Here is a 10,473-nt window from a genome sequence, read left to right as displayed (position 1 = left end):
ATAGCTTTAGTTGCATAATAATAGGACAGGGGTTATTTATTTATTTTATTGTTTATCCAACAGGAACAAATGGTGGTTAAAGCTTGATTTAATCGTCCGTTCCTGGCCGTTTGTTTTCATTGACACAGACTACTTACTGTATTATACTGTATACTGTACTGTATTATTATTACCGGTCTGTCAGTTTAGTCTACCTGAAGGTTATTGTGCATCGCACTGAGCTTTTTTACATTCACATTTCAACAGCAATTAAAATTAGACTGGGAAAAGTCCATTCTATAGTCTACAGTACTGTATACAGAGAAACAGGATGTGCACATTTGTGTTTACAGTAACTGATATGTGTAGCAATGTGTTACAGGTACTGTAAACACATAATTCACAATTGAGCTTTCATGTAAAGTCATATTCAGTGAGCAAACATTTTGCACATTTTTAAAAAAGTTGTTGTAGTTCAGTAAAAATCAGCTAATTGTACGTATGTATGTCTGGTAGATTTTGTCGTTCCCCGTGAGCATGCATAAGAATGCATGCTCACGGGGAATCTCTAAAGTATAGAGACCATGCAGTCTAGACCTGCTCTAAGTGTCTAGAGATAACTTCTGTAATGATTTGATGCTATATAAAAAATGCATTTAATTGAATTTTAATAATTGAATAGATAACTTTGCATGTGACGGCTCAAATGATGAAAGAGTGTTTAGAAGTTGTGAAGAGGACGACAGTTTCGCTGAGAATCAACTCATCAGTTTTAATCAATAAGACGTGTGCACGTGGTTATTGTGCAAATAACAAAATTTTTACTATTTGCACACATGTACCAACACACGTACAATTTGCTTGATTGAATGAGAAATTCTAATCTGTTGTGAACAACAAACTAATTGTTCAGAGATTTGAACTCATAAAATGTATTCTCATCTGATGAGAATTGAGCCAAAATGAACGAGAGAAACTGTAAAATGTTTTAAAATACGACTCTCTGATACAAAGCTGTAAGAAATACCTCCTAGCTTCCATCATGTGTTAGATTGTTTTCAGCTTTTATTGCTTTAAGATAAACAACAATAATAAGCAGAGTAATGGTGAAGAGGCCTCAATACGGTATTTACATTCTCTGTTAATAATAATAAACATAATAGCAGTATTTAGTAGTTATAGTACATTCTATTGTTTATATTGTTTAAGGTCACTATATTTAAATTCTCTGTTAATAATAATAAACATAATAGCAGTATTTAGTAGTTATAGTACATTCTATTGTTTATATTGTTTGTGGTCACTATGTTTACATTCCTGGAAGAGGAAGTAGAGTATACAGCGTGGTGATACTCTACGTCATCACGTATTCCCGTCTGGACCAATCAGAGCGGAGGAGCATAGAGCAGTCCCGCGCCCGCTAAAAGGGATTTGACAGTTGTCTCGAGCTGCTCGTCCGGAGAGGACACGGAGACAGAGAGGAGACACGGAGACGGAGAGGAGACACGGAGACAGAGAGGAGACACGGAGACAGAGAGGAGACACGGAGACAGAGAGGAGACACGGAGACAGAGAGGAGACACGGAGACGGAGAGGACAGACAGAGACAGAGAGGAGACACAGAGACGGAGAGGACAGACAGAGACCATGGCCGCGGCGGTGACGGCGGTCAGCGGTAAGAAGCCGTTCTGTCCCCGGGGCTCCGGTCCTCGGAGCCGGGAGCTTTCCCGCCGCAGAGCCGCTGCTCTGCTGTTCCTCAGCAACATCTCTCTGGACGGAAGACCCGCTGGACCCGCAGAGACACAGAGACCCGAGACCAGCTCAGAGCTACCGGGGACCAACGGAGGCTACGGGACCTTCACCTGCACCGGGAACCAGACCCAGACCCTGTCCCTGGTACCAGCACCGAGGACCGGACCGGGGCTCCTCAGCATCCCCCCCATCCTGGTCCTGCCGTCGGACCCGTCCTCCACCGAGCTGCTGCTGGAGGACACAGCCCGCAGAGCCTCGTCTCCTCTACCGGGGACCAGGGCCCTGCTGTCCCCGTCCCCGTCCCCATCCCGGTCCAGCCTGCTGTCCCCGTCCCCGTCCCGGTCCCCGTCCACCGCCAGCCTGCTGCCGTCCCCGCTGGGACCAAGGAAGTCATCCACGCTGCTGTCTGTCCAGAGCTGCAACTCGGTGTCCTCAGAGCCGAGACAAAGGTGAGACACACGCTGAGTTCCTGTCCTTCTACCGGGGGACGGTCCTTCCACTGGGGGGCCGGGAGGACGGTCCTTCCACCGGTGGGACTGTCCTTCTACCGGTGGGACTGTCCTTCTACCGGGGGGACGGTCCTTCTACCGGGGGGACGGTCCTTCTACCGGGGGGACGTTCCTTCCACCGGTGGGACTGTCCTTCTACTGGTGGACGGTCCTTCTACCGGGGGACGGTCCTTCTACCGCGGGACGGTCCTTCTACCAGGGGGACGGTCCTTCCACCGGTGGACGGTCTTTCTACCGCGGGACGGTCCTTCTACCCGGGGGACGGTCCTTCTACTGGTGGACGGTCCTTCTACCCAGGGGACGGTCCTTCTACCGGGGGACGGTCCTTCTACCGGGGGGTGGTCCTTCTACCGGGGGACGGTCCTTCTACCGGGGGACAGTCCTTCTACCGGGGGGAACGGTCCTTCTACCGGGGGGTGGTCCTTCTACCGGGGGACGGTCCTTCTACCGGGGGGTGGTCCTTCTACCGGGGGACGGTCCTTCTACCGGGGGGACGGTCCTTCAACCGGGGGGTGGTCCTTCTACCGGGGGACATTCCTTCTAACGCGGGTCGGTCCTTCTACCGAGGGGACGGTCCTTCTACCGGGGGGTGGTCCTTCTACCGGGGGACGGTCCTTCTACCGGGGGGTGGTCCTTCTACCGGGGGGTGGTCCTTCTACCGGGGGACAGTCCTTCTAACGCGGGTCGGTCCTTCTACCGGGGGGACGTTCCTTCCACCGGGGGACGGTCCTTCCACCGGTGGACGGTCTTTCTACCGCGGGACGGTCCTTCTACCCGGGGGACGGTCCTTCTACTGGTGGACGGTCCTTCTACCGGGGGACAGTCCTTCTACCGGGGGACGGTCCTTCTACCAGGGGGACGGTCCTTCTACCGGGGGGTGGTCCTTCTACCGGGGGACGGTCCTTCTACCGGGGGGTGGTCCTTCTACCGGGGGACGGTCCTTTTACCGGGGGGACGGTCCTTCTACCGAGGGGTGGTCCTTCTACCGGGGGACATTCCTTCTAACGCGGGTCGGTCCTTCTACCGAGGGCACGGTCCTTCTACCGGGGGGTGGTCCTTCTACCGGGGGACATTCCTTCTACCGGGGGGTCGGTCCTTCTACCGGGGGGACGGTCCTTCTACCGGGGGGTGGTCCTTCTACCGGGGGACATTCCTTCTAACGCGGGTCGGTCCTTCTACCGAGGGGACGGTCCTTCTACCGGGGGACGGTCCTTCTAACGCGGGTCGGTCCTTCTACCGGGGGGACGGCCCTTCTACCGGGGGGTGGTCCTTCTACCGGGGGACGGTCCTTCTAACGCGGGTCGGTCCTTCTACCGGGGGGACGGCCCTTCTACCGGGGGACGGTCCTTCTACCGGGGGGGACGGTCCTTCTACCGGGGGGTGGTCCTTCTACCGGGGGACAGTCCTTCTACCGGGGGGACGGTCCTTCTACCGGGGGGACGGCCCTTCTACCGGGGGGTGGTCCTTCTACCGGGGGACGGTCCTTCTAACGCGGGTCGGTCCTTCTACCGGGGGGACGGCCCTTCTACCGGGGGGTGGTCCTTCTACCGGGGGGACGGCTCCACCGCCAGGTTACCGCCATACCATAACGTTTCCTGTCCGTGACAGAGTTAGCATGCAGCTTTAGCTCTGCTCTGTCTAGCTCTGCTTTTCCTGTCAATGTGTGAAACCCAAAGTGTTTCCATCCTTTACTGGATGTGTAGTGTTTACCACGCTGGATTTAACATGGGAGGGTGCAGGTCGTATCCACGACGACCCTCCTACGGTTTAGACTCTCTGAGGTTTGTTTTGATTGACGGATACGGAACGGATATGACGTCACGTTACTCAGACTACCACAATAAAAGCGGTAACTTCCTTCTACCTCCTCATAGACTCAGATGAAGCAGATAGATCCATTCTGGTGTTAAAACATCTGTTTAGAAATCATAAAAAGAAACATCATGGTATATATGTGAATGGATTTTGTTTCCCACCCCGACTACTGTATATATAACTAGAAGAAAATGAAAGTCAGCTTTTGTAAAAGATGTTGTCCTCACTAAATTAGAGAGTAAGTGATAAACCTCCATGTTTACAGACTAAACTGTGTCCACAACACAGAAACTTACTTATTCTGATCAGATGGTGTCTCATTTAAAATCATGATTTTATTGATTTTATTGATTTTATTGATTTTATTGTGTATTCAGCTAACAATTACTTGATTATTCCTTTAGTCTTTAAAATGTCAGAAAGTAATAAAATCTCCTCCGGTTGCTTGTTGTGTCCGACCTACCGATCAAACCCCAACGATCAGATCAGTTTATAGCTGTATGTGTTTGGTGTTGTTAACTTAATAATCCTTTAAGTCTTTTATTTAAAGTATTTAAAGTTGGCAGATCCTTTTAGTTTTCTTTTCTTACTTTTTGATCAAATATTTTTGAGAACTTTGGCATATTTTGTTGTTATAATTTTGTTTATGATAATGTGTTTATACTCATCAAAATATGGCATTGAAAAGTATTGTTTGGGTATCTGTACCCATACTTTAGAGGACGCTCATACCTATGGACTATGGTTATTTCAGGCACATTGTTTCACTGTAATACTGATACAGATAATACATTTAATACAGATAATGTGCATTTTGTGCTGTTTTTCTAGAGCTCTAAACTAACAAGCATCTGTGAGTCTGAGTTGATCTGATCCTGTAATATCAAACAGCATCAGTGTTTATTAGAGAGCTGGACAGAACAGTTTATCTGACAGTCTGAATGAGACAACCCTCCACCTCCCTCCTCTAAAAGCACAAACATATCTATCTCTTATAAATACATCATATAATGCAAGAATACCAATCATATGTTTATTGTCAGCCTTGTTAATAACTGTGAGCTCGGTCTCATAGTGTCACAGGAAACATCATGTTAAAAGTAGTGGTCTGCTGGAGGAGCTGAGAGGAAGTGAACCTGAGGACGGTTAAAACCGCTAACAGATGACATGAAGTGGAGCCGTGTTCAGTGGCACAGCAACCCAGAAATATTTACTACAGTAACTCAGGATTAGCCTGGATTCTCTCTCCAGAGAGACGGCGAGAGACGGAGAGAGAGATGGAGAGAGAGACGGAGAGAGAGACAGATCTGAGTTGGCTGAGAACAGAAAGATAAATCAAGAAGAGAGATGAATTCATAATAACTGTTAGGGGTGGTAAACAAAATCCATTCATCTATGTATCGTGATTTTTTTTAGATGTTTTACTGCCAGAATGGATATATCTGTGTACATATTTATGTCCTCTGCATTGAAACGGCCCCGATGGAGCTGACCATGGATGGATAAAGAGAACGGAGCTGACGGGAGAGCTAGAGACCACCTTGGAGAAGTTAGAGGAAGTAGACACGTGGGACTACATCCGCTTTTCAAAATAAGGCGTTAACAAACTGTAGATACTAAATACATCTATGGAAATCAGATTGATGGATTATATTCACCAGAAGTATAAAACATTACATGTCCCTTATAAATTAAAAAGAAAATCCCACTAATCTGTGAGAGAAATGTCTTTATTCTTTGATTTCTGGGTTGCTGGTTAATAAATGTAATCAATAATTCCTGACAATGATCCTGATAGAAAAATAGTTAGTAAACTTGTGTTTGGTGGATTATTTTTCTGTTGTTCCAATGCTAATGGTCATTGTATTTTACATGGTTGGAAAGCCTGTTTATTTACCTTCACAATGATGTCACACTTGTAAGGATCATGCATTTGTGGGATGAGCAGCACAGCTGATTATGTGGGGAGCGCCGGTGCCGATGGTAAACAGTGTATTCTCCTGTTGGTATTGACTCTTGTTGTGAGTTGTTTGGTGGATTGGATGATTGAACTCTCTATCAGTAACAAGGAACAAACAAGACATATTGACTATTTTACACTTTATTCATTGAATCCACCATCAGGAGCCTCAGTAGCGGTGGAAGATCCACAACAGCCTGGCACCTCCTCCTCATGCTGGTCACCAACCTGGTCACACGTTGCTGTGGGATGGCGTTCCATTCCTCAACCAGGATTGGTTGCAGGTCAGCCAGCGTGGTTGTGTTGGTCACTCTAACACGTACAGCACGCCCAAGCTGATCCCACAAGTGTTGAATTGGGTTGAGGTGTGGACTCTTGGCAGGCCGTTCCATTCTCTCTCCTCCCACATTGTGGAGGTAGTCTGTGATAACCCTGGCTCTGTGGGGGGGGGAGCGTTGTCGTCTTGGAGGATGAAGTTAGGTCCCAGATTGTGGAGATATGGGATCGCCACTGGCTGCAGAGACTCATCCCGATATCTCACTGCATTGAGATGGCCTTCAATGATGACGAGCCTTGTTTTGCCAGTGACATCATTGAGGGAACACACAACCACGCTGGCTGACCTGCAACGAATCCTGGTTGAGGAATGGAACGCCATCCCATAGCAACGTGTGACCAGCAAAATGCGGAATATCGGCCGATAATCGGTCGATCCCTAGTGTATTGTCCAAACCCCACCTTAATTATAAGTGACTGACGGAGACAACCCTTTTTAAACTGGTCCAGTATTAATGGAGAACGCTGTAACCAGCTGTAATGTGATCATCTGGTTCAACCCCGTACCGTCAGTTTACGTCCACTAACAGTGTTGTCACTGACGGATGCAGACTGTTCTTATCAGAGTATGACCACATCATGGAATGGGGAACTACAGAGAAATAAGACCTTGTTCTGACCTTTCACTTCCTGTTTGTCATCGTGTCATGTGACCTGTTGACAGAAGACGGCGGTGTGATAACATGAGTGAGAGAGGAGTGAGAGAGGAGAAGAGGAGTGAGAGAGGAGAGGAGAGAATAGTGAGAGAGGAGAGGAGAGGAGAGGAGAGGAGAGGAGAGGAGAGGAGAGGAGAGGAGAGGAGAGGAGAGGAGAGAGAGGAGTGAGAGAGGAGAAGAGGGGAGTGAGAGAGGAGAGGAGAGAATAGTGAGAGAGAGGAGTGCTGGTGTTGTCAGAGTTTGTTGTGTTGGAGGACAGAAAGAGTAGCTCAGTGTTATCTAACAGATTTACTACAATATGTCAGGGCTGAATATTTAGATGATTTCCATGATGTGGACGAGACACAACATTTCACATCGAGGCTTCTCTGAGCGAGACGCACAACAACAAACAGACCGGATCAGGAGAAAGGTCAGAACAAGGTTCTATTTCTCTGTAAGGTCCGTTCCATGATGTGGTCAGACTGATAAGAACCGTCTGAGTTTGTCCGTTAGTATAACTGGACCAGTTTCAGGTGGGGATGCACCGATACCAGTATCAGGTATCGGGTCCAATACTGTGCTCATGTACTCGTACGATGGTGCGCCCGACCCCGCTGGGCCGGGATCCCACCTCAGGTGGCGCGCGCCGGCCCTCACTTTCATTGCACCACGGGGTTTTGCTGTCACCCTCTGACTCGCGCGTGCGTTAGACTCCTTGGTCCGTGTTTCAAGACGGGTCGGGTGGGTTGCCGACATCGCCGCAGACCCCTGGCGCCTTTTACGTGGTCCGAACCCGGATCTGGCGGCACAACGCGGTTCGGGCGCACTGCAGTCGCAACCGCACCTAGAGCTGGTGGCGGCGCACCACCTTGTATACGGGACTCCCCAGCCTGCCGTGTGTCGCTCACACCCTCCAGCTGGCTGTTAACGAGGGTCTTTTGGCACAGAGATGTACTCGTATCGGTACTCGGTATCGGAGAGTACCCAAATGTAAGTACTTGTACTCGGTCTGAAATAAAGTGGTATCGGTGCATCCCTAGTTTCAGGAAGAGTTGTCCCCGTTAGACACTGAGACACAAACACATGAGGAAAAAGGCTCCGGGTTGAAATATACCAGAGTTGCCCTTAAAGCGTCCTCATGTGGCCGTGGTTCAGACTCTGATGGATGGATGAGCTTTGTCACCGTGTTGGCAGCGTGTCAGACCCGGAGAATGTCACCACCCCCCCCCGCTGTGATAATGACTGCTTAACCTATTTACACCTAACAAGAGGCTGAAGTGACCAGCAGATAACAGCTCATCAGTCAGACTACAGCTCCTGCTCTGTCACTTCATCCACTCTATTATAATAATAACAGGATAACACTCACTGTGTTATTATATCTCACTGTGTTTCAGGCCCACATGGTTGTTGTCAGTGTTACTGATGAGTCTAATTCACACTTAGTGACAAGAAGACTGCTATGTGAGGTTTAAAAAAAAGTCTTCATTTGCAAAGTGCTGCTTATTATTATTGATTATTACAAGGCTGTATTGAATACTAGATTCTGATTGGTCAATCACAGCATTCTGCGGTCTGTAATTTCTGTATAGCGGACCGTCGCTACGTATAACAGACCGTCGCTTCGTATAACAGACCGTCGCTTCGTATAACAGACCGTTGCTTTGTATAACACACCATCGCTACGTATAGCAGACCGTCGCTACGTATAAAAGTCCGTTGCTACGTATAACAGACTCATGTACTGATGTCTCTGAGTTATAGCTGTACTGATGTAGAACTCTAGTCTAGTTAAAGGGAGAGCTCTGGCTGAAGGAGCTGCTGTTGAGTTTCCTGTGCTGACGGTTGGTCGGACTGAAGCGGTTTAATGTTAACCAGAGCGGCCGTCTCTCGTCACCTACACACTTCCTGGTGTGATGAATTAGACCGCCGTCAGATCCGATCATCAGTCACGCTCTGTTTAGCCTCGCTGTCTGTAGCTCGGCGTGTGAAGTTCTGCCAGCCGGCTAACCAACCAGCCAACAGGAACTCACTCTGAGACTCTGAGACTAGATTCATTTATTTCTACAGCCAGTAAATAGAAACACACAGATATATACAGATATATACAGATATATACAGATATATACAGTACACAAGTAGTTCACTAAATCTTTATGTGAGCACTCCGGACTTTAACTTTTACTTTGTAAAATCTCTAAATGAATCCAGTAAAATGTTTGATTTTCAGCATGTATGTAGTCAGAGATGTCCTGAAGTCAAATAGATCAGGATCATTGACAGGAAATTATTGATTACATTTATTATCCAGCAACCCAAAAATCAAAGAATAAAGACATTTCCCTCACAGATTAGTGGGATTTGCTTTTTAATTTATAAGGGACATGTAATGTTTTATGTATTTAGTATCTACAGTTCCCTTTGTTAAACCCTTATTTGTTACTTATCCATCCATGGTCAGCTCCATCGGGGCCGTTTCAATGCAGAGAACATAAATGTCAGTATCTGGGTGCTCTATAGTTGTAGCGTCGGACCATTTGACCACAGAGACGAGAGCGACGGCCGGCTTCACCGCCACGTTACCGCCATACCATAACGTTTCCTGTCGGTGACAGAGTTAGCGTGCAGCTTTAGCTCTGCTCTGTCTAGCTCTGCTTTTCCTGTCAATGTGTGAAACCCAAAGTGTTTCCATCCTTTACTGGATGTGTAGTGTTTACCACGCTGGATTTAACATGGGAGGGTGCAGGTCGTATCCACGCTGACCCTCCAACGTTTTACACTGTCTGAGGTTTGTTTCGGTTGACGGATACGGAACGGATATGACGTCACGTTACTCAGACTACCACAATAAAAGCGGTAACTTCCTTCTACCTCCACATAGACTCAGATGAAGCAGATAGATCCATTCTGGCATTAAAACGTCTATTTCGAAATCATAAAAAAAAAAATCTCGATACATAGATGAATCCATTTATTTTCCCACCCCTAATAAAACACTTTAATTAAATAAGCCGTGTTGTAATTAAAAGAGCGCAGGCTAACTTCAACTGATCATGAGATGAAGTGCATCCAGATCTCTGTACGGGTGTTTAGTAGCTGATTATTAGCTGTGTGAAGGTAAACCTGCAGTAATATCAGGTAGGACTGAAGGTACCAGTGAATCAGTGTAGGTTAACCTGTGACTGACCCAGCAGGGAACACACTAAGACTCTGCTGACCTACCTGTCAGTCAGGTGAGGACCTGACCTCTCCCCTACAGAGGTCATGTGTTCCCCAGCTGACATCATGGAGTCAATGACGTCGTAGACTGATGTAATGAGGGTTGTTCCTGGTTTAAATTAGGATTAGGCGTTTCCCCCGATGACATCAGGCCCTAAAGACTCTCATTATAAAGATTCATGAAAGAGTCTCAGAGGTTCCTGTTCAGCCCGGAGGAGATGAAGCGTAGGAGTAGTTACTGTCTGTTAAACCTGAGGAGGAGGAA

At 47.7% G+C, this 10,473-nt stretch overlaps 1 protein-coding gene across 2 annotated transcripts in view; it reads left to right on the top strand.

The window, feature by feature from the left end:
* The first annotated feature begins 1,424 nt into the window (after positions 1-1,424).
* Positions 1,425-10,473, top strand: part of cables2b (Cdk5 and Abl enzyme substrate 2b) — a 33,954-nt gene continuing 24,905 nt past the window's right edge. For both annotated transcript variants that reach the window (XR_005207273.1, XM_037772853.1), the window contains exon 1: positions 1,425-2,180. Coding sequence is in view for 1 of the 2 variants with exons in the window: in XM_037772853.1 (XP_037628781.1) it covers positions 1,627-2,180 (554 nt within the window). In the remaining variant the exon portion in view is untranslated. The remainder of the gene's footprint in view (positions 2,181-10,473) is intronic.

Source organism: Sebastes umbrosus, chromosome 6, assembly GCF_015220745.1.
Source record: "Sebastes umbrosus isolate fSebUmb1 chromosome 6, fSebUmb1.pri, whole genome shotgun sequence".
NCBI classification, from domain to species: domain Eukaryota; kingdom Metazoa; phylum Chordata; class Actinopteri; order Perciformes; family Sebastidae; genus Sebastes; species Sebastes umbrosus.
The sequence above is the reverse complement of the archived record's forward strand: the minus strand, read 5'-3'. Positions and strand labels throughout refer to the sequence as shown.